This window comes from Sphaerodactylus townsendi, linkage group LG07 (genome assembly GCF_021028975.2).
Source record: "Sphaerodactylus townsendi isolate TG3544 linkage group LG07, MPM_Stown_v2.3, whole genome shotgun sequence".
Taxonomy (NCBI): domain Eukaryota; kingdom Metazoa; phylum Chordata; class Lepidosauria; order Squamata; family Sphaerodactylidae; genus Sphaerodactylus; species Sphaerodactylus townsendi.
The window spans coordinates 47,546,345-47,571,436 of record NC_059431.1 but is presented as its reverse complement, the minus strand read 5'-3'; the positions used below and the strand labels follow the sequence as shown (position 1 = coordinate 47,571,436).

At 43.6% G+C, this 25,092-nt stretch overlaps 1 protein-coding gene across 11 annotated transcripts in view; it reads right to left on the bottom strand.

The window, feature by feature from the left end:
- Positions 1-25,092, bottom strand: part of CAST (calpastatin) — an 82,391-nt gene that overhangs the window by 33,259 nt on the left and 24,040 nt on the right. For 4 of the 11 annotated variants that reach the window (XM_048503396.1, XM_048503397.1, XM_048503403.1 and 1 more), the window contains exons 3-4: positions 19,544-19,615; positions 4,152-4,214 (exon numbers count right to left, since the gene is read on the bottom strand). In XM_048503396.1, the coding sequence (XP_048359353.1) occupies positions 4,152-4,214; positions 19,544-19,615 (135 nt within the window). Of the gene's footprint in view, positions 1-4,151; positions 4,215-15,132; positions 15,274-19,543; positions 19,616-25,092 lie in introns of those variants that run through there. The other 7 variants (XM_048503398.1, XM_048503404.1, XM_048503399.1 and 4 more) reach the window with 4 other exon arrangements.

Genomic DNA, 25,092 nt, shown 5'->3' with positions numbered 1-25,092 from the left:
GCTGCAGATCTCCTGATTTGCTCTCATGCTGTTCCTGAGAGACTCAAGTCCAACTGAAGTAGCATTTTGGGGAGCTCAGTGAGCTGCAGTGGAAAGGGGGAAATGGGAATGTTCTGTTCCACTGAACAAACATGCCCTGCCTGAGTGGAAAATTTAGTCTGAACCCAACCCTATGGAATCAGGTGTCCTTGCTCATTTCTCCCAGACAGTATCCTCTTTTTAAATTTCTGTTCCCTTTCTACAGGGATCATTATCTAAGAAACCTGCTATTGGTAACAGTTTTTCTCAAATTCAGAAACAGATATTCTAGCAAGGATTATGCTTCAGTTAAAAAAAACCCTGCCCATATATTAACTTAACATTTCATGCAACAGACTAGAAAGAACAAGAATTGCACTGTAAAAAGTATAATCCATTTACAATTTTCTGTCTTATGAGTACCCTGTTACTTTGTCCAACCAGCTAAGCTGGGGCACGTTCTTTATTTGTCCCTACAAGCCAGTTTACTAGGTTTCTTATAAGACACAGACCTCTAAATAAAACAGCAAACTGCATCGACTATTACATTGTCACCACTCCTGCCATCACTGTACACCCATAGCCAAGAGTTATTCTACTCCTTCTACGTAAATACGGACACTGGAGCTTAATGATATATGAAAACATGACTAGTAATAACTGATAACACTTAATCAAAGGCTCAGTCAAGTGCACAACGTTGGGAGAGTTTCTTACCTACCAGATGCTCTGTGGCAAGTTACTGCCAAAGGGTAGTATGGTACAGGGGCATAAGACAGATTCCAATAACCTTTTAAAATGTTTTCATTATCTAGGTATTGCTAAGACAGCAGTGGTCCTAACAAAGGCATGGTATAACAAACTCAAAGTTTACATTGAGTAAGGATAGAAGAAGGAGAAGATCAAAGATAAAGACCTGGGGAAGAGCAGGTGGGACTGACCCTTTGTAGACAAACAAAGAATGCTTGAAATTATATATGTTACCTACTCTGAGCCAGAGAATGTAAATGCAAACATACAGTGTTCAACAGTATCCCAGGCCAGTAATGAAACTACCACAATAAATACAAAACATGTTAATTTAACAGGGTGCTCTCTTCTCTTTAAGAAACAGTCAACAGCAACTTCATATTCCTTTTCTTCAAATCACATATACACTTGCAATAGCTGCTTCCACTTCAAGATAAAAAGACACTTTTGAGGTAAGCAGAAAATCCAAGTGTTGCATTAACATAAGCTGCAGGGTAGCAACAGGGTTAAAACTAGGAACACAGAGGGACAAAATACTTTCCTACAACTAGAGGTACGAAAGACTTTCAGTCACATTCACCAAGCATACTAACCTGTGAGGCAGAAGAACTGTTCTTTAGCATGGGAACCATCTCTACAGACTAGAACAGGACGGCCAAGGGAAAGCCACAGCATAGCCTAAACCAGTGGTGGCGAACCTATGCCATGGGTGCCAGAGGTGGCACTCAGAATCTTCTTTGTGGGCACACGAGCTGTCGCCCCAGTTTGGGCACTCAGCAGTGGCATTGTGAGGGGTGCGCAACGTACAGGGAGTGCGCCCCTGTGCGGGTGTGCCAAGGGTGTTCCGGGGGCAGGCAGGGGTGTTTCGGGACATTCTGGGGGCATTCCAGGGAAGAGTGGGGGCGTGGAAGGGGCACAGGGCGCACACGTGCCCCAGGTACAGTTTCCCCTCACTCTGCCCCAGCACTCAGTCTCTAAAAGGTTTGTCATCACTGCCCTAAACTATCTGCAAACCTTCTAGTTTTACTGTCCTAAATATGGGTGGTATGAGAGATGGAAACACCTCAGAGGAAAGTAAAGGTCAGAAACTCCTTATTCAAAAATCATAAACTGATGGCATGGTTCCAAAGCTTCCCATGTAATTTCACTCATGATTAGAGGTGTAAAAATTCTGACAATTTTTAAGTCAAGTAAAAAAACTCAGAAATTTTGGGGGAAAAATTGAAATACATATGATACTTGCTGTGTACTATCAAACCTAAACTAACCTTACAGCTTTAATAACAGAAAATGCACCGTCACAACTTAGCATATAAAACTACAATATTTGAAATATTTATAGAATTTAAAAGTTATAAATGCATTTGACTTATATAAACAAAACTGATGAAATGCTTAAGAGAAAACTGCAAGCTGATGCACCCTGTGCTACCTTAGCCCATTTACCTTGTTTTGCTGTTTAAAAAGCAGAAAAATATGAATTAAAAATAGAAGTTTTGTGTTAAATTACATAAAATATATTATTTAGTCAGAAAAAAAGGGTGATGCAAAGTGTCAATAATAAAATCTACACAGTTAGATGTAGTTCCAGCTAGGTGCCATATTCTTCCTCCTGTATCTACTGGTTAGAGATAGCAAAGTTCCCAATGATACTTTCAGTTTTTTCCTCTGAGGCTTTGGTGCAGCTTCTGCCACATCTCCTTCTGATTTTTTTCCCTTCCAGCAAGGTAGGGTGATAAGCTACATGATACCCAGTCTGAGGGTACATGCGTCATAGAAGGATGAAGGACAGGTGAAAACAGGAAAGTCAAGTCTGAATAGCCATCAGAGAAATGAAAGCCCTACATGAAAGCCCTGCATCAGGTATCTTATAGGGGCAGAAATGCTTCTTGTATTTAAGAGTTGTATACGCTGTAGCACACCCACATTATCTTTAAAAGCATTCCACTCACTCTAAAATGAAAAATATTTTATATGAGTGTTTTAAAAGGCCTTGGCAAAAAAACCAATAAAACTCTTCCCCCCCCCAAAAAAAATTTCCATGTTTCCCCCTCCCCCCAGGCCTTCACATCCCCACTGGTGATCAGGAAATATGCACAAAAAATTATTAATAACCCTCCTGAACAACTTAGGCAGTAGCCCCTTACTCCGAATTAGCTCTATGTCCTCCTATATTAAAGGCCTAAGCAGAAGTATGAATTACTCACATATACACCCCTTCTATTTGGTGCCAGTGGGTGAAGAGATTTTTTGTTTGGCATTCTTTCACTGATATTTACTGACCCTTCCTTCCATGTGTTTTAACTGTTTATAAATGAGTTTTTAATTTTTTTAATGTTTTCACTGTTTGCTGCCTTGGAAAGACAACTTAAAATGCTTTAAATAAAAAAGCAATTATTAGACTTCTGTTTTGCTCACAAGACAAAAAGAGCACTTCGGGGACCAATCACCAAGATTCGGCAGGCCGCACATTTTACAATTTAACTACAGCATCTGAATTTTTATCTTTACATATTTTGTTTTTGTGGTCTCCCTAATTATGTGCAGAGAACACTAAACCAATCTAGTTGTGTTTTGAATCTGTAAATAAGAAACCACTTAAAAGCTAACAAGACAGAGAAGGCATGTAAATAGCTCTCTCTAAGATTCTGTCTAATAATTAGTGCAAATGACATGCACATTTATCAGTCACAATGATCCTGTCTTACCAGAGGATAATTCATGACTGCCAGTGGCTAGAGTATTAACTAATCTGTACCATGTGAATCTGAATTTACAAGTTATACCAATTGGCTAGGATTGTCAATTTAAATAATAATTGACTAGGACTATCAATTTAAATAATAATTATAATAGGTTAACCATAAAATGTCTTTTTCCAAAAGAAGGAATGAATAGGATAATTAAGTATTTAAAAAATCTATTAAAGTAGTTGGATAGATGAAAATAATGCTATATATTAGAAACAGCATTTTTAATAAGTTGCCCTCCAGAAATTTTTACTTTAGTTTGCTGACACGCATCCTTCCCTGGACTTAAATTTTTCCATCTATCAATCTCATTATAGTAAGCACAACACACAGAGCTAAAGACTACTGAATAAATATAACAAATTCTGATATTTAAGGTACCTGATATTTAAGGTAATTATATGCCACATTAAAATATATCAATACCACGGACTTCTGAAAGATTATTCCTCCTTGTGGAGTAAGTTACCAGCTTGCCAGTTCATTTATTTTAAAAAAAGATACAAAATCACATCCGGAGCAAAAGAATGAAATTTTAAAATTCACAACCACAGCTGATAATACAGGCTATTATAAGGCAAACTATTTAGTTACCTAACCAGATCAATACCACAATGTTTCAAAAAGACTAACCTTTGTTTCAGAAGGCTTCATGGCAGCTGTCTTTGTTACAGCAGAGGAAGATGGCGTGGTCTGCTTTAAAGTGCAAACAAAATACTTTAACATCCAGCCTTAGTTATTAACACCAACATAGTTATCGACAGTCAAAATTATACAAATTTCACCTCAAGGCAGCAAGGAGGATGCACATTGGAACCCCAGTGCTTAGTGACAGATGAAATACTAATCCCTTCTACAGTCACAAATGGCACAAAACATAAGGAGGCCTAGGAAGTTTTACTTTAATAATAACCAGTTTGAGTATGAATTAGAAATCTGTCATCTTTTAACACTAGCAATGAAAGCATCTATATAGCAATTGCAATAGGTATATATTTAACACAACCCACAGAAATATAACCTTCCACAAGATGTGACATTAGCGCTGTGGTTTGGCCTTTGGAAGAAAGTCATTTCAAACAATTAATGGCTTGAATTGGTCTGCCAGGTCCCTGCTGACACACATATATTGTGATAAATGTTTAGTTAAAGGAATTGTGACATTTTGATAGAATGGTCCATTGGCACTTACTGAGAAGGGGTCTTCTCCTGGTAGACAAGAGGACAACTTGCTGGATGGTCCAGCCTAGAGTGCTTGGGGGAGGCCAAAAAATGAGATTTTGGTATTTTGGTAAACTCTATGAGGTAGGTAGACAGAATGACCTCTCTGGTCCACTGGTCCACATGGCTGCCCTGCCATTGGTGTTGATGGTGTTGCAGGCACCCGCCAACCAGAATAGACAGGTAGTCAGGATTGGGGACCTCTGTCTGCTCAGAAGTTCTTCCCTGGTTTGCCAGAGGGACGAAAGGAATTGTTCGTGCTGCTGTTGCTGTTGTTGTGGTGGCGGTGAAAAGACTGTTGAGGTTGCCAGCATCTGCCCTCTCTGGGAGCCCATGGTAGAGTGCGGTGTGTCCTGAAGGTGGACTGAAATCTGGAGTGAGGCTGTGAATTATCAGACCTAATGAATGTGGGCATAGCTTTTTTCTTGTCCTTTGATTCTACTAGGACTTGATCAAGTTCTTTTCCAAAAAGCATATTCCCATGAAAATTATATCCCGCCACTATCTGTTTAGAGTGGAAATCTGCAGGACATGGGCACAGCCAAGCATTTCTCCTGGCCACTACAGCAGAGGCCATAGACCGGGCCACGAGCAGGAGAGCCTATGGTTATGCCTGGGAGGGGAAGGGCTAGGAGATTTATGCTGTTCCCTGGTGGGTTGCTCTGGCCACTCACCGGGAAGTTGCTCTGGCCACTCACTGGGAAGTTGCTCTGGCCACTCACTGTGGGGGTGCCCTTGCCCCTGGTAGAAGCATGCAGGTTTTTGCGGGTGACCCCCCCCCCCCCGGTACCCTCTGCCGAGGACCTGGCAAAGGCCTCTTTAGAAGATGAAAAAGAGCAAGTCGCCGTTTTAGGTAGCAGGAAAAAAGGCACCCAAAATTAAAGGCACAGCAAGCACCCCCCACCCCCCACAGACTACAAAAGAACAAACAGGGAACAAACACAGATGAGAAAAAAGCACAATGAGAATTACAAACACTAAAAAGAAGCACAGCCTGGAGCCTACAAAAAGCACTGCTCTCCCTGCTGAGTTCCTGCCTTCCTGAGGAAGGGTTGGGAAGCCACCCAGCAAGATGTCCCCTGCCTCCAGGTGAACATCTATTAATAATAACTTCTTTTACTTAACTTAGAAAATATGAAAACATACTAACAGTTTGTTTACAAAACAAATGTAAGAAACATCAAAATATAGTCTCCCCATCTTATTGTTTCGTGCATCTCTATTGTTTCTGGGTCATAAAAAAGGCTGTTTCTCCATCTTTATTTATTATTAACATTAATAAGGAAGCCAATCTAAAGCTATCATTATGATAATTTTGAGCCATTACTGTTAAAACAATTTTAAAAAATCCTTTCCAACCATATACACCCAACACCACCATAATCCAAGACTCTGAAAACCAGTTCCTTCTGAAGACCATGGCTCCTTTTTCAAACGTTGTTTTAGTTTGGAGCCCAAAGTGAGAGTTTTACTTTTGTAAAAGAGTCACCATGAATGCATTACTTACTTCAGATTTCTACTTCATTGGATATGAAAACAAGCTGAGGCTATATGAACCCGATCAATACAGATATGCATACAATCAAATATGAGTCCACAAGAACATCACAAGCAACAAACTCCAAGTAATAATAATATATTGCAGTGTATCAGCTAATCCTGTTATATAAAAAGCTGAACATAGTTCAGTCGATCACTATTCACAACTCACAGCCAATTGACGTACACATCACAGCTTGGGGTGGTGCTTACACAGAACATATTAAAAAAGCAACCATAGGCATAGCTGCCATGGGGACATCTAGGGACAGATACCCTGGGTGCCACTGTGGGAGTCACATGGGAGGTAGAAATATTGCCCCCACACTTCCAGGAAGGAGGAGGGGCGTGGCTGGGCCTTGGCGTGTCATGTGTGTGTTGCACCAAGACCCAGCCACGTCCCTCCTCCTTCCCAGAAGTTGCTGGGCCTCGGTCCTGCCAAGGTGCCTCCCCCCCACAGCGCCCCCTCCCCACTTACCTGAGTTCAGCTGGCTGCAAAAAGCAGCCAGCTGGAAAAGTAGCCTGGTGGGAACTACACTTCCCAGGAGACCTTGCAAGCAATTTGGGGCAAGTGAGTTGGGGGGGCGGGGTGCCACAGGGGGGCAAGTGCCATTCCCCCCCCCACGCCACTGAAAGCAACACAAACAAAATAGCAGAATGTGGCAGTTAATCTCTTTCACATGACCTCTTCTTCCCCACTACTGAATAATTACAGTCACTGTACCATCTGCTGCTGCCTGAGGAGGAGCAGGCATAGGCATCAGCCACTCCTCATGAGAGGGTCACAACAGCTGCCAGTCACAACTGTGCTGTTAACTGTTGAATGGTGATACAGAAATCCAGGAGGATGTGTCCAGGAACAAAAGGAGGAGGAGATGGTGACATTGGGCTGAGGGGGGAGGAAAGGCTATGGGAGCCCTCTTGCAGCTACCATTAACCCTTGCATGCCTATGCCAGCATCTGGGAAGAGGAGGAAGACAAGAAAGGAGATGGTGACATGGAGCCAAAGAAGGAGAAAAGGTTGGATGGGTTGCCCCCCCCCCCCCCCACCGATGGGTGCCATTAACCCACCAACAGTTTTCTAGAGCCCACTGTATTTGTTCATACAACAAGAAGAAGAGTTTGGATTTATACCCTATCTTTCTCTCCTGTAAGGAAATTCAAGGTGGCTTACAAGCTTTTTCCCCTTTCTCTCTCCACAACAGACAACTTGTGAGGTAGGTGGGGCTGAGGGAGTTCCAAAGAACTGTGACTAGCCCAAGGTCACCCAGCAGAAATGTAGGACCACGGAAACACATCTGGTTCACCAGATAAGCCTCGGCCACTCAGGTGGAGGAGTGGGGAATCAAACCCAGTTCTCCAGATTAGAATCCACCTGCTCTTAACCACTACACCACACTGGTTCTCACAACAGGCTTTACTGCTAGTAATAATATAATCTGAGCACATTTCCCATCTACTGACAAGTAAACATTTGGAGATGAAGTCATACTTTCATTAGCAGACAGTCTTGACTGCTATGAAATTACTGGTACAAAGTCATTGTCCTCCTTAATCCAGGACCAAGGAAGAATCTGTTTCACCATGTAAGTATCTGTTTCACCCTTCCTTAAATTAGTCACATCCATTATTGTCATGCAGCAAATATGCATACTAATAGAGTGAAGATTTGTATCTAGATGGACATGCCATTCTCTTATAAGTGCCATAGCTTTTACTCCGCCTTTTGACACTCCCAATAATTGGCAGAATCAATGATCCCATATTTCCTGAGTAAAACAGCTCTCTATATTAAGACTGGCAGGTTATCAAACATGTTTAAAAAGCTCACATTATTCAATAAGATACTCTTCACCTATAACTTAAGAACTGGTGAACCAGTGTGGTACATAGGTCAGAGTTTCAGACTAGTATCTGGGAGACCCAAGATCAAACCTACTGTTACAGAAGTATGCTACATGGCCATGGGCCAGTCACACGCTCTCATCCTAACTTCCCTCACAGGGTTAGTGTGAGGATAAAATGGAATAAAGGAGACCAATTTCTCCCCATTAGGGAGAAATGCATAAATGAAATATATAAAGCACTGCACTGGATGAAACTAAGAAGTCCATCTAGGCCTTTTCCGCATATGCCATTAATTACGATGTTTTCAGCCTGGAATTAAAACATGTTTCCCCTTCAGGTGGGGAAACATTTCCAAAACACTTTATCTTTGTTGCTTTTGAAAAACACTTTTATTTCATTTCTTTTCATTGAAATATTCCTGAGCCATTTCCCCTCACACTGCTGTCATATTTGAAATGTTTTATCTTCCCCACAGTAAAGCCTGGCCATTTTCCATGCCTCTGTGCTATCGTTCAACTTTCCCCCTCGGCGCCTGGTCTGCCATTTTTTCATGTCCCTTATCTCACTCCTTTCCCTTTTCACCTCTTTATTTTCCTAATTTCGGGTGCATGGGATTTTTTTTGGTTGAATCATGGAAGTATTGATTAAATGGATCTATAGAGCATCGAAGCAATGAATCAACAAAGCATTATTTCAACAAATAACAAAAAAAAATTAACCCTCACAGTGGCTATGAAACAGTTGGAGAAGGTGACTGTGGACAAACACTGTGGGGTAAAGGATCAAAAATGTTCTAAGTGACTCGTGCAGAAAAGTTTCAGCATTCTGTTTCCAGCAGTGATCAAGCAGATGCATTTGGGAAATCCACAAGGGGAAAAGGGAAACTTTGCTGTTCTTTCATTGATACATTGGTACTACACTGTTTAGTTGCTACATTGTTTTTTGCCCCTCTTTACTTGGTGCTCAGAGACATATTTGCTATTAATCCAAACTTTCCATTTAGCTATTGTGGCAGTACACTCTCCTCTGCCATACAATACTTTATATTCTCCTCATCTCTTGTTATTCAAGGACCAGATGGAAGATGGCTCACATATGTGTTCATTTAGCAAAATTAACAACTTCCTTGATCCACGATCAACTATTTGCTTGGCCCACAGAAGCACAGTGAGTTTGAACATGAAACCAAGGACAGCTATTAATATAGCTCCATCTGTGGATACTTAAATCTGGAGATTAGGACCATGTACTAACATGACAAATCTTTCCAGAAATCTGAGAAAAGCCCATGTTTGAAAAAAAAAATCCTGAAATCTTACACACACATAGGGTTGGGGGGGGGAGGTGTTAACCCTCCAAACTGATAAATGTAGTACTTATAGCTTTAAAAAACAAATATCTTCATAACAATACTACCAGCCTTGAAGTCTTGATTTCTGTCAGTAAAAGGAAGGGCCATTTCCAAGGCTATTTTGGCAATTGAAGGAAGACTCACTAGGGCTGTGGTGGTGAACCTTTGGCACTCCAGATGCTATGGACTACAATTCCCATCAGCCCCTGCCAGCATGGCCAATTGGCTGCCTCTCTGCGTGGAGGGGAGGGCAAAAGGTACTGCCGGCTGCCGGCTGGGAGCCCAGCCGGTGGGAGGGGCAGGGCAGGGGAGTCTGCCATCCCTGGCTTTGGAGAGCTGCTTTTATAAGCACTGAGGCTGGGGGCGGAGCTTGAGGAGGCATGGCCACACTCCCAGGGGTGGGTGGGGGTGTGGCCCTGCCCTCCGAACCCACCCCATAAAAAATCTATACCTACGTCACTGTGAGGAAGACTGTGTTTATATACAAATGCTTTCTTTTTAATTTCCTGTAAAACAAGTTGCTGAGATGGAGTACTTAATATTGTCAGTTTCTTCTAATTCCTTTCTCATATTAAATAGTATGAAACTTGTAAGCACACTGTTTTCAACCACCTTACAAGCAACGCTTTGTATTCTGATGTAGCACATGAATACATGTTGGTCTTGGAAACAAATAAAGTGTTGCCTGGTAACTGACAATTGCAGACTGAATCATAACGAAACACAGCTTGGAAAGACTGTAGCAACTCTGGCTTGAGGCACACCCAGGTCTAACAGAAGACTGGTGGTAAGCGGCCTGGCGAGTTATGTGAAGCTCTCTGACCTTACTGAAAAGGAAAGATTATAGCTGCAAAGCAGGAGTAAATCCTAGATACTGATAGTTCTACTTTCTCACAAGGACTTCAAGAATGCTGTTCCTTCTCCTGTCTGCTGCTTCCTTCTCCTGTCTGCCGCTTGTTCCTCTTCTTGGTTGACATCATCTCTCCCCTTACCCTGTCCTTTGAGGACCTGCACCAAACCTCTCAGTGAACCTAAGCATACTTTCGGGGCTATAAATACAACCCAAAAAGTGCCTGGACTCTGACCAATTGGGCCAATCTTGTTTGACATCTACACATACACAGAGGTTGCTGGCAAGTTTTTCCTGGGAGGAATCCCAAAATTAGGATTATCTCCACAAACCTGGGAAGTATCCTGGATTTACAGAAGCCTCATCCACAGATGAAGCTGACTCCATTGCATAGATATCTAGCATCTGCTTGGAAACTAGCACTTCATAACTGGATATAGGTCAAAAGGAACCAAACATTTCAAAATCAGCTTTTAAATTACAGCTAGAAAACAGGGAAAAAGCAAGTCTGAATCTCAACCTGGAAGGTCTCCAATTCTGGAGTTTAAGCAAAAGATTCTGGAAGCAGAAGCCTGAAGTGAACCAAAAAGGTGGCATTTCTCTGTTTACCAAAGTTTACAAAAGGTGAATATCCTTTTATGTACAGGAATGACTGGACAATGTAGAGAATTTTTGCTACAGGACGATCCCGGGGGCCATGTCTGAACTCTGCTATTTCCTTTTGTACTTGACGAGAACTCTGATAATTGAGCCCCACAGTTACTTTCTAGGCTATGTCCTAGCATCAAATATTGAGATTCTCCATCAAACTCTACAGTCCGTGACAAGTACTATTTGTTAAAGGAGTCATGTACATCAAATATGAGTATCATTAAACTGAAAGACCCAAGTGAATTATAATTAGTGGTGAGTAAACCTCACCCATCTGTTTTGAGAATAGATTTTGCAAACATTCCTTTTAGGAAAGGCAGGATACATTTATGAGTGTGTTTGTAATACTAACTTGATATGGTTGAGGGGAAAAGAATAATGGGATCAGTAAAGCTGTGATTTATTCCCTACTCCTACTGTGGCACTAAGGATCCTGGAATCAGGGCAGTTCCACATCCAAACAAGCCAAATGATGACAGGAGTACCCAAGGCATATGCCCCTCAGTCTGCCATGACCCAGCTGAGCTCCAAAGCAGGCAAGGTGGCAGGGAGGAGAAGCACGTCACTGTGTGGAGGGAAGATTTAAGAATATAGAACATTCTGAAAGCGTTTGTTCTTGTGATCTGGTTACGGTTGAAACACTTGACCATTCTCTGTTTGTATGCCCTAAATATGATAAGATACGCATGAAATATATGAATTCTATTTTCTTGCAATGTTCCCAGTGGCAAGAGTGTTACAAGATACCCAACCTCCTGAACAGCTCTGATGTGCTCTTTTGTGAGACTGTTGCAAATTTTATATTGGAAATTAATAATTTTAACTGTGTTTTTTAATCTTGTTTTACTCTGAAAATTTGACCTGTTTTGTATGCCAATAAAGGCTTGTTGTTGTTGTTGTTGTCACTGTGTGCCTGCTGCTCAGCTCATTTACAGGGTGGGCGGCAAAGGTGTTGCTTATGTGCCTGGCAGGAGTGGCACAGAAGAAGAATTGGTTTTGTACCACACATTTCTCAACTTTAATGGGGTTTCAAAGAGCTTAGAATAGTCTTCCACTCCCAATAACAGGCCCTTTGTTAGGTAGGTGGGGCTGAGGGAGTTCTGCATGAACCGTTACCAGCCCAAGGTCATTCAGCAGGTTTCAGATTAGAGTCCACCACTCTTAAGAACTTTGACACACCACACCATGCAGAAGAAATGTGCTTAGGATGGCAAAAAGCCTTAAGGGATGCCCATCTAGAATACTGTCATTTCAACATTCCAGACACCAGACACCAGGGAGTAAGAAACCTCTCAGCATGGCCATCCTGTTGCTACAACAACATCAGGCAAGCTAGCAATAATAAGCTAATAACTGCTCTGTAAAAATAAGGTACTCTACACAGCCCTCTCCTCATATGAGCTCAACACGTTCCCAAGAGAACAAGAGTCTTTACAGTCCTTACATTTCTCTGTAAATGCATAAGGGATGGATAATGTAAATATAAGTATACTAACAGATATAAGGCAGAATCTATGTACTATTGTATCATGAACTATAAGAATAAGTGCAGTAAAAATTGGGGCAGTCTTCTAAGAGTTTCATCATGGTAAACTGCAAAGGTAATTATTGCAAGGAAGGTTGCAGCATAATAAATTAGTATAAGCCAGGGATAAAAATAATCAGTTATAATCAAGAAGTTTGAATTTGGCAAACATATCAGAAATCTTTCTTACTCCTTATCTATGAGATGATCAGCTCTAATTAGAGAAGTGGCTACGAAAGCAGGCATAACACAACTACCTTAGCACTTTCTCTAAGAGCTTTGACTTCACATGTGCTACATACAAATCCTTTATGCACAATGACTTTCTGGCTAGTTTTATTACAATAAATAAAAGGCACAAGTACAGCAAAAGACATGATAGAACAACACATCCCTGCTACTTCTTCAACAAATCCCAAAGAAGTCTGCAGTTAAAATCTACAAAAAAAGTTAAGGTCCTTAGCAGAGAATACAGAATCTCTCTGATCACACGAAGTTACCTCACAGCCAGTCACACCAGTGGTCTATCAACCTTGCCTGCTCTAACTAGCATCAGCTTTCAAGGGTCTCAGCTAAAGGTATTTCACATCACAAACTACCTGACACTTTTAATTGAAGATGCTTGGGATTAAACCCACAACCTTCTGCATGCAAAATGGATACTTTACTTACTGAACCATAATTTTATTCTATTATCCCATAGCTTAACCTAAGGAAATGTTATCGTCTGTAATTAGTCAAGTTAAAATGTCTTTTAGGTGCTTCACCATGGAAGATAGACACACTGATTCATCCAACTGGTAGAAGCGGTTAGGCTTTTGGGTGTACTGGCTAATGCAGAGAATTGATCCATCAGAGTTTTTAGGATAGCAATACCACACATGTGGATTAGTAGTATCAGAAACTTTATTTATTTATTTTAAAGCATGAAATTTTTGGCATACTGTAGTGTGTTCAAATTGGGAATATTGAAAGTATTGTCAAAGGCTTTCAAGGCTGAAATCAACTGGCTGTTAAGGGGTTTCATCTTACTCTGACATGCCTCTGAAGATGCCAGCCATAGATGTGGGTGAAACATTAGGAGAAGAAACTGTAAGATCATGGTCACAAAGCCCAGAAAAAAATATATTGGCCAAAATAGCCAATACTAAAAGTGTTTCTATGCTAGCTATTTTAAAAGCTATTCTGTAATAAAATTAAATCAGAATACAGCCAACATTTTCTTAGCATCCTGTTTTGTACTAGGGTTGAAAAATTACAAGACACCAGATAAGGAGACTCCAATGTTAAAGGATACTTTAAAAAGGGGTGCTGCATTGGATTCCAGCATGACAGAATTGTTTACATTCTCCAATGAAATTATTAGTCCTTTTAATCCCCAGTGAAGTCTACATCTAGGCATGCGAAGGTGCTCGTGCATCCCATTAACTTTTCTTAAGTGTCTCAAGCTTTAATTCTCAGAGAAAGTCTGACAGTCATATATGATCGTGCCTGTTTGGATCATATCCTGCTTGCCAGTCATGAGCAGAGAGCCAACTGATCCACAAGTGTAACTGAGAGAATTCAGACGCACCTGGACTGTACACTTACACCCTTTTCTTGCGCAATCTGACTTTTTGCTGACGCTGCCACCACTACAGATTTTTTAAAAGTACATGCTTAAATGAAAAAGTTTGAGACCTACTACTTAGTTTCTGTGTGCCTTCATTTTCTGTCCCTGTCACCAGACAATACAGAGAGCAGTTCTTGCTACGACTTCTCACATAGACTGCAATAAAAGGTAAATGTAGGTCCCTGTGCAAGTATCATAACTGTACAGAAAAAGCAGGCAATTCAGTCCAGCCCCATTGGTCATTTAAAGGATTATATGACTTCACCAGTTTTAAAAAAAAAGTCAACTGTTGGGCTGTTCAGTGTTTAGAAAATCATCATGAAAGTATTTTTGATTATCTATTTTTAGACATACACACACCGTTCTATTGCCTGTTTAGCAGCAGTTTTAAGCTTTAAATGCCATTGGAATAGAAATACCTAAAATATGACATTACAATAAATGCCACCTGTGGGGTGTTAATGACAATACTTACCCAGGCATGCCTCAACAAAGGAAAAAATCCTGTTACACAGACCACCACACCCTGAATACACAATTTGCAGTATACACAAAAGAGACAGTCAGCAGCGATACACCAAATTCACAAGACAGAAACATGGGCTTCCAACAGTCAGCCAAAGTGAACATGAAGTTGATACACTCTCAGACATGTAATTACAAAATTTTTACTCTTCTCTAAAGATTTTGCTAGAGTCATGAGTCACTGCTTTCATAATGTTTTTTCTGGATCCCGCCCCCGAGGACAATCAGCAGCCCTTTGAGGAAAAGATCTCCCTGATTCAGCTGAAAATGATGAGACACAAACTTCATTAAGGTAACAATTTTGTTGTCAACTCTCTAACGTCCAGAATGCTTCAACCCACTAGTGAAATACGTCACTAACAAAATCAGCTGCTCATGTTTCGACAGCAGAGAACTCCAGAAAACTAGGAGGAGGAGGAAGAGAGGGAAGGAACTCCGTACTGCAATTAACTCAGAATATAACAAGCCAATCCCCCCAAAAGTAGTACTCACTTTGAAAAGCTGGTATATTCCTTCCTAAATTCTAACCATACACATCAGAAGGTAGTTTCCATTTCAGTTCGTATCTGTTCTGCCCATGGTTTTAGATCTAACAAGACCTAATCCAAGCTGAACATATCCAAGCAGTCTCTGCCTGCAGGCTGAATGGCTCCACCTCCCTATGAATATTTAATGGAATGCTTTTGACAGATCCTCAAAAAAGGGCAAGGCCAGCCTAACCAAAACGGAAACAGGAAGTGTTGCTCATGGCACATGAACTTACGGAGCCTTAGTGGTTTGTTATTAGTAAAGGCAAGGGACATATTTTACCTACATATACACTGATATAAATACATACAAATAAATGCTTTGAGGCTACTTTATTTTCCTGACCTTCAAGTTTCCAAAGGAATCAGAAGGACTTAAAATGAGCCTACAAAATATATGAACCTTGTTTACGGGCTTTCCTCACAGTGTGAGGAATGCAGTCCCCTCACCATCACTTCACTCCCAATCTATCACTCTTGAAGGCACTCTTGGGCAGCTCCCACTCATTCAACAACAGAAACTGGTGAGCACAAAGGTATTAAAGACCTCATGATATGATCACCTCCTCCTTGATTTGAAATCTTAAGAAACACTCACCAAGAAGAAGAAGAAGAAGAAGAAGAAGAGGAAGAAGAGGAAGAAGAAGAGGAAGAAGAAGAGGAAGAAGAAGAAGAAGAAGAAGAAGAAGAAGAAGAAGAAGAAGAAGAAGAAGAAGAAGAAGAAGAAGAAGAAGAAGAAGAAGAAGAAGAAGAAGAAGAAGAAGAAGAAGAAGAAGAAGAAGAAGAAGAAGAAGTTGGATTTATATCCCCCTTTCTCTCCTTTAGGAGACTCAAAGGGGCTTACAAACTCTTTACCCTTCCCCCCTCACAACAAACACCCTGTGAGGTGGATGGGGCTGAAAGAGCTCAGAAGAACTGTGACTAACCCAAGGCCACCCAGCTGGCATGTGTTGAAGTGCACAGGCTAATCTGAATTCCCCAGATAAGCCTCCGCAGCTCAGGCGGCAGAGCAGGGAATCAAACCTGGTTCCTCCAGATTAGAGTACACCAGCTCTTAACCACTGAGCCACTGCTGCTGTAACCACTCAAAACCATCATCACCATTGTACACAACTTCTTGTAAAACAAATATTATAAACTCAAAATATACAAGAGCCTTTTTTCTTTATTATGATTTCAACCCATTATATTCCACAAAGCACAGCAAAAGGTGTTTACATTCAAAGAGCTGTCAGCATAGCTCCCCTAAACAAACAAAACTTTTCCTCCCACTGCAAGCACTATAAGCTCCCAAAAATGCTGCTGGGGGTTGTGGTGGTCAGGACACCCTGAGGAACACCACATGGGGATACAGCAGGGGGGGACAGAAATGGGTGTCACCCACACTCTTCCACTGACAAAAGTGCCTTTCCTCAGTGGAGTACAACAGTACAAGTACAAATACCTTTAGTGGCATAGAATTAAAATATACATATCTTCAGAAAGATTTATATGGTAAACGTTATGGGTAAAATTGATGTTATAAAAAGGTAAAAGTGGTGATTATGTTATGTCCTTATTCATAATTGATAAAGGTCTTCACTTTAAACATTTTAAGATTTAATAATTACATTTTTCATTTTTAAAATCCATGAGAAGAACTGAGAAACCAAGCTTGTAAGTTGTGGGTCTCTATCAGACAGGAAGAGAGCAAATTGTTTCTTTTTGCTTTGAGTTGTGTTGACCTGGCCCACTGGGGCAAGAAGTTTCTCCTGTAGGTCCATGGACGTAGGTAAGGGGGGGGGGTTCTCGGGTTTGAACCCCCCCCCCCATTCATGTCCGAAGCTCCGCACCTCCGTTTGTGGGTTTTTAAAACATTTAAGTGCTTTTGCAGTTTTTTGGCCTGCAGGGGGCGCATTGTTTGGGCTAGCAGCACCAAACTTTCAGGGATTGTTTGGGAGACTCTCCTGATGATACTACCCGGGTTTGGTGAGGTTTGGTTCAGGGGGTCCAAGGTTATGGACTCCCAAAGGGGGTACACCATCCCCCATTGTTTCCAATGGGAGCTAATAGAAGATGGGGGCTACACCTTTGAGGGTCCATAACTTTGGACCCCCTGAACCAAACTTCACCAAATCTGGTATGTATTATCTGGAGAGTCTCTTATTGATACCGCCCAGGTTTTGTGAAATTTGGTCCAAGGAGTCCAAAGCTATGGACTCCCAAAGGGGGTGCCCCCATCCCCCATTGTTTCCAATGGGAGCTAATAGGAGATGGGGGCTAAGCTTTGAGGGTCCATAACTTTGGACCCCCTGAACCAAACTTCACCAAACCTGGGTGGTATCATTAGGACAGACTCCTAAAGATACCCTGAAAGTTTGGTGCTTCTAGCTTAACAATTGCACCCCTCCAAATTTCCCCAGATTCTCCTTTTAAATCCACCCCCTTCGGCATAGATTTAAAGGGAGAATCTGAGGTCCTCAGTTTAGAAGAAGAAGAGTTTGGATTTATATCCCTCCTTTCTCTCCTGTAGGAGCCTCAAAGGGGCTTACAATCTCTTGCCCTTGCTCCCTCACAACAAGCACCCTGTGAGGTGGGCGGGGCTGAGAGAGCTCCGAAAAGCTGTGACTAGCCCAAGGTCACCCAGCTGGCGTGCGTGGGAGTGCACAGGCTAATCTGAATTCCCCAGATAAGTCTCCACAGCTCAAGTGGCAGAGCAGGGAATCAAACCCTGTTCCTCCAGATTAGAATGCACCTGCTCTTAATCAGGGTGGGGGATAATTCACCCCAAAACAGCATCACTTTCAATGTTGTTTAACTAGGGACCCCAGATTCTCCCTTTAAGGTGGATTTAAAAGGAGAATTTGGGCTCTCTAGTTTAAACACCACTGAAAGTGATGCTGTTTGGGGGAGGATTCCAGCATCACAGTGGCTGCCCGGGGGAGGGGGGGCACAAAACTCAGATTTTGCACCAGGCTCCATTTTCCCTCTATGCCTCTGCCCAGAGGGGAGGGGCAGGGCAGGGTAGTCTGCCATCCCCGACCTCGGAGAGCTGTTTTTATAAGCACTAGGCCAGGGGCGGGGCTTGGGGAGGTGTGACCATGCCCTAGGGGCGGGTGGGGATGTGGCCCCCCAACCCCCCCATGAAAAATCTATACCTATGTCCCTGTGTAGGTCCTTATAAAGCTGACAGTCAAAGAGTATGTGGGAGATAGAGTTTGGCATTTCTCCCCCACATGAACAAAGTTACGTGGAGTATGGCACACAGAGGAATCTTCCAGAAAGGACAGGGGACGGAAAGGAGTTCAGCCTGGCCATTAATCAGTGGAAACTGACCTTCAAATCCACCTCATTCTGTCTAGGTGTACAGAAGACTTGCTGTCTAAAAACTCATTTTATAGCATCTGATGAAGCAAATTCAATCCCACAAAAGATTATTCCAACAAAACAACACACATTAAAAGGCCTGTGAAACTTCTGGAAATATTATATATTTTAAGATATTACATAAAAATCCATAATAATAATAAGGAAGGGGTTTGTTCTTATTTTTTTATTTTTTTATTTATTTATTAAACTTTTATGCCGCCCCATCCTCTAGGGGCTCTGGGCGGTGTACAGCATAAAACATGGTAAAACAAGTCACTAAAATCTTTAAAACAGCGGTAACAAACATTAATAGTAATCCATAAAATAGCTTAAAACTCATAAAACAGCAAAAAACCATAATACATAATAAAAGGCGTCCGACCCCAATTTAAAACCTACCCCCATGGGCGGGGGGATGGCAGGACCCCTCAATATGAGGGGACCCTGATGTAACTGCCCTATCAGCTCAAAATCATGTATTGGGATACAAATAGGTTTGGAAGCAGGTGGAACTGGTTTACAGGATAAGGCATATGGATCCCAAAACTGAAGCAAATGCACCGAGCTCATGTTGCTTGCGGGGAGGGGGAGGGGTGTGCAGAGCAGTGCAGTCACAGGCAGGGGATGAGAAAGGGACCCCAGAAACAGCAATAGGGGCCATTTGGAGAAGGGATGAGAAAATAAAAAAATAATTCTTTATCCATTGAAATATTCTGGTGGATTCAAGCCAAAATTTTTATTTCTAGAAACTGAAACTGAAATTTCTCAGGCTTGTGGTAGAGGAAGCATGTAAGGGAAGGGACTGAAACATGCCAGACTTTCCATACATTCCAAACTGTTTGCTAGTCTGTAAACCTAGAAAAGGAACACAAGCATAATGTGACAAAAAAAAATACTAGGCTGCCTTGTCAGAGAGCACAGCCTGAACATGTGGACAAGCAACACCAGCATAAATGTTACTTTAGGGTTTCAGCATCACATCTAGTGATCTTGTGTTCAACAGCACAATATGTAAAAACTTAAGTTACCTGACTGATGGAAGGTGTTCCACTTGTGTGTGTTTTGGGGGATTCACTGATGCCAGTGCTTGCAGGTTTCTTCTGTGAAACAAGAAAAAATATGGAATTAATTGACTAATAATTAAAAACTAAAGTTTTAATGTCTTGGAGAAAATACTGCAATAAATTTAGGTAGGGCGTTTTCAGATTTTTTTTCCCCTGTTGCCTTAATTCATTATTTTAGATCTTTGGAGCATGAATATGTGTAACCTAGATATTAGCTCATTCTGTGATTCAAAGATGTGTGCTGACCATATAGTAAACTTGTATGGATTTCACAAAGGTTCAATTCAAGTGATTCTTCAAACATTAATGATTTGTGTTGTGGACTCTCACACTCCCTCCTCCCTTTTCACACACAGCTTCCCTCTTTGTTTCTTGTTCAAGAATAGCCATGAGCTGCTATAATGGTCAAATAAGCAAATTAATTATTTCCCAACAAACCAGAAACCATAATGTGAAGCGGGATTCTGAGCTGCTGAGCAAATTATCTGAATAATCAATTCCGAATGGAAGAAGAAAGTTCATACAAGAGTTAGCAGGGATGCATAACATCCAAACATTTACATGGGCTAAAATCAACCTTCACTAAAAGTCACAGATAGATTGTAAATTGCAGGCCTTAGTTGTCTTTGAACTGTATAGATAAGGGAGAGGGGATTTAACCCTTTAACCTCCACTTGGTTTCACTCATCAAAACCTGGCTCTTGGACTTTGTAGTCATCCCCGCAGGGTCGTCGCTAAGGAATAGGCGAGACGCGGAGGAGGTTTCATCTGGTGGACAGCGTCAGCAACAGGAAGCGCGGGATTTCGTGATCCTGACAACTCTCCCTGTGCTGGTCTCTGGCACCTTTTATTAGGGTTTCATTGTGGGCGTGTAAAGGAGGTGGGTAGGGAGATGAGCGGGAGACCGGGAGACCTGGAGATCATCGTGTGATGCATGATCTCACCTGGCTAATGCATGAGGAGCTTAAGCTGCCTGGTTTCAATCCTCACCTGGGGGCAAGACCACGTCCCTGCTCTCCTCGTGACTGAGCCAGACAGTTCACGGTCTCGCGGACTCATAGGGGGATGAGGAGTGGGGGTGCGGTGCAGCACCAGAAGGTCGTGAGGTCCGCTACGTCTCCACCGTTCTACCACGGCGCTTGCTGGGTCAGCAGTGCATTACTACATCTCCTCCCTTTTTACATTTTGTGAAGGGGGACCCAAATGCTATAAGGGTGATTTAAAGGGACGCTTTGTCTCCTCCTCCGCCTGGCCAAGCTTGACCGAAAGCTGTTTGTGTAACATTAGAACTCTGGTTGGGCGGGTAAGGGAAATTCGAGGGGCTTCTTACACACGCTACAGGCAATATTAGACACACACTGAACTTAAGCAAGATCCCATAACGAAAGCAATAATAATTAAACCAATGCAGAGCTGCAATAATAGCATCTTTAATCATTCTCCCGGCAGCCAGCTCCAGAGGGCTGACCACCAATGGGGCAAAACATCATATTTCCAGATTAGATACAACTTCTTGCAGCTCACGCACTTTCATATGGATCAATCTGGGAATTATCAGAAAGATCAAAACAACACATATTATGTACATTCTCACAACCTTGGTGATGCAATAACAACAAATAATCAATGGCGGCACGATTATCTAAAGTCGCTTGATCTAGTTCCTGCTGCTCGGAGGCCAGGGCATCCAGAGCAATGGAGGTGGAGTTGATGGACTTTCGCAGAAGGGCACAGTACAGCCGGCCAATAGTCTTGGTGTTATGAAACAAGTCCGGGGACTCCCACAAGGGAAGTTGCGAGGGAAACACACTCCGCCTTTGGCTAGAGCCGCCGCGTACCGGCAATGAGGGGCTAGGGGAAGGGCGGAGCTGTGGCTGTGCTTTGGGCTTCCGGGGCGAAGCCTGAGGCAGAACGATGGTGGAGGCGTGGGTAGCAGAGAGTTCCGGCAGACACACAGTATGAAATGCAGCAACAACAAATAACATAACTTCTAAAAATTAAGGCATGCACAACTTCAGCAATAGTTGCCCACAGTAAGCAATAAAACATGGCTAAACGATACATAGGCTGGATGATGTACGGAAGGAAGGCAACCCGCGGTTGCATAATTCGTCCAATGCATGGCTCTTGCTGTTTTGACTACCAAAGCTACAGAGCCGCATGGCGCTAGGAGTCCATGGATTTCTCAAGAGCGTAGGGAGAGCTACTGATAGTCTTTAGCATTGCAGGTCTGCGCATTCTCACGAAAGCAAGGCCAGAGAGTAGTCATGGGTTCCAACAATATTCAAGCGGCTGAGAAACAGCCGGAGAGTTCCAAGGGTTAATCTATCAGGAATGTCCCTGGCTGCAAATCCAAGCTTCCAGCCAGGGGCAAGTAGAGAGGGAGAGAGAATAGCGACAGATGAGGAGCAGCAACACGCTGCATCAACCTCTCTGAGCCACAGCTGGCCCAGGGCTGCCGCTTCCCCAGGGGGGGTGGCCCCAGCGGGGGCTGTGATCCTTGTGGAAGAATGGGTGTGCTGGCTCCAGAGAGATCCCTCCCATCTCGGCCCAGGCTGGGGGGCAATGTCCGGGCCCTCCTCGACAGGGCTGCAAGCGGAGTCCCGAGATCCTCCAGGGGAGGCCCCGCTCCATCTCCGGGATGGGGCTGGCCTGGCATGGCGAAGCTGGACTCCTGTATGGAAAAGAGAAAAAGACAAGCAACGCTTTTCCCCCAGGGTTTTGCGTGCTGGCTGAGTTAATCCTTATAGATGACGATGGAAAGCCGAGGAGAGCCCTGAGTGGGCCGAGCGGGCAATTTTTTGATAGATAGAGAATAGAGAAGAGTACTTTGGATATGGTCTGCTGGATGAGACCTTGATTGGGTCGACAGGGGGGGGGAACTACTCCCCTTTCTTTTCGCTTTTGTTTTGGCCAAGCTTTTACGTTAGGGCGCAGTTGGCCCATTCCGACAAATCCATCACTTGCAACATATCTAAGGCGTTAAGAGATACAAGGCAGGGAATTGCCCGAAGGCTTAGGAGAAGGGAGAGGTCATATCCAAGTTGGATGTTTGTTTGTACAACAGTCCAAAACACCGTCTAAGGTGTGGGTATTTTGCAAAGCAACTTGAACAATTCACAATTATAGTCATATGCGTAAATATAGCATCTATAGGAAAGATATAGAGAAGATGCAAAGAAAACAGTTCCTGGGCTTTGAGGTTTTGCGATCATCACAGTAGCAAATTGAGAGGAGTTTGCAAAAAATCCTTTTTCAGATCCTAGATCTAGAGGTGGGGTGCGTCAGCCCATTAGAAAGAGAGGAGGGTGTGCAGAAAATTTGAAGGCGGGGGGAAGGGTTTGGAAGTCAGCTCTACCTTCCCCCCCTGTAAGGAGACTTTGGCGGGTTTGAGCTCGCTTCCCTACCTTCACAGCGGAGGCACGTGTAAGATAGGTTAATGGCTTGAGAGAGACCCCCCCTTGGCACTGTGACTGTAGGCCAGGGAGCGCTCAGCAGAGAATGTGGGAGCATGAAAATGATTTTGGCTTCATATATGTAGAAAGCTTGCGCCACGCCAATGTGGCAGTGTGAGGCCTCAGATGGACCCGAAAGGAAAAAGGTTCTCAAGGAGAGGTTTGAAGAAAAGTTTTCTTTGAAGAGTTCAAACTAAGATGGAGGCTGGCTTGAAGCAGAGTCCCCATCGGGTATCCTGAGGAACACCCGCCTTGCTTACGCAGAGCTGTGTCCCACGTTTAGAAGTGCGGATGCTGTAATGGACCGAAGCTCTTTCAAGGCATTAGCACACATAATCAGAAGGAGAAAAACTTTAATTGAAGCACAAAAGAGCATAAAGCTTAGAAGCTAATGGAAAAATCCCTCCTATGAGGGGAAAAAACTTTAGAAGTCTCTTGAAAGGGGGCAAGACATACAGAACATACATAGGCATACAGAGCACATATAAAGTAACGAGGAGGATTGCAACTCTGATTTGAGATTTTGCTCTCTCTCTGAGGTGCTTTGTGATTTTGCTGCCACTGGGAGCTTTGAGCTTAGGAGCTTTTGCACAGGCTCAGGAGAGCTATGAGATCTGGTTTGAACCTTACAGCTGGAGAGGAGGCCAAGGGGCTTGCTTCTTCACGAGGGACTTTTGGCTTAAGGCCATTGTGCGAGCATCTTCCCCCTTTCCATGCCTCATTGTCCACTGTAGATTGGCTATGGGGGGCACTGTTCTGAGGAGGAGTTCAAAACGGCAGTCCTCTTCCGTCAGCATTTCTTTTCTGTTGCAATTCAGTGACTGTGGACTCTGCAGAGATTTTGAAATGCGTGCCATTCTGGGGCACTGGTGGAGGCATGGTGACTTTGGAAGTAGAAGGGGTTAACAGCAAGGAGGCAGGAGGTATAGACGCATTAGGGGGGGAGCAAGCTGGCACAGAACCAGCCCAATGGTCTCCCCGATGGGGATGGGATCACTATACTGGAGGAGCTGGGGCAGCGAAGATCTCATGGGGAGCTCCGGGGGAAGAGGTTTGAGGTCTGCGGATCTGTGGTTTCAGCGAGGCTGGGGAGATGCCCGGGCAGCGGGCCTCTCCCAGCCGGGCATTGGGAGCGCGCCGAGTCTTAGAGCTTTCCTGGGGGTCTTAGCCCTCTGAGGGAGAGACCCTCCTCCGTCAGGAGTTGTAGAGGCCCCGCCCGCCGGGCAGCCTACAATTCCTCGGCGGGAAATGTCCTGGCTTGCACGCAGGTGAGACACTTCGTCTCGGAGGCTGTCTCCACGGCAGCGGAGAGGGCGGCGGCTAGAAGGCTGGCTTGATGGGGCGAAAAGACCGATATCCTGGCAAGCTTTGAGCATGTCGGCCAGCTCGGGGTTCCCTTCCTAGGCCTGCTGATCAGCTTATGCGGCACTCAGCCGGAGGCGTTCTCCTCTGGCAAGGCGCTTTGTAGGAGTTCGCCTCCCTGGAGCGCACTCCCTGCGTTGTCAACCTGCCTCTTTGAGGGCCTCCCTGGAGCCTGTTCACAAACTCTCAGCATAGGGCTCTTGAGAGGCTTCTGCCGGGTGCTAGAAGAAAAAAAAAGAGCTTTTGGAGTTGGCTTTCGTCCGGTATTGGGGACTCTTCAAAAGCGCCTTGTAGGCGCATTCAAGAGGCGTTGCGTCAGAAGGGTGGCCACCGGCAGGACTCGGAAATCTGATTGTTGGGGTTACTAGCAGAGGCATCGACAGCCGTTAAAGCTGTGCTTGGCCCGGTGTAGAGGCGCCCGCCGGAGGCGTAAGGCTTACCTGCTAAAGCATTGCTGGCCGGAACTTCGCTCTCCCAGATCACAAATTGTGCAGGGCTCAGGAGCATGCGGGAAGGTGGTCTTCCAGTGCGTCGGAACCATTAAGTGATTCCTCGCGCCCGCCTCTAGCATGCCCCTCTCACATAGGGAGCCTGGTGACTCCCATCGTCCCACGCGCCGGCTTTCGCGGAGCTCAGTGAAAGGATGTTATAGCTTAAGGCTGTACTCGACAACCCGCCGAGACAACGCCATCCTCC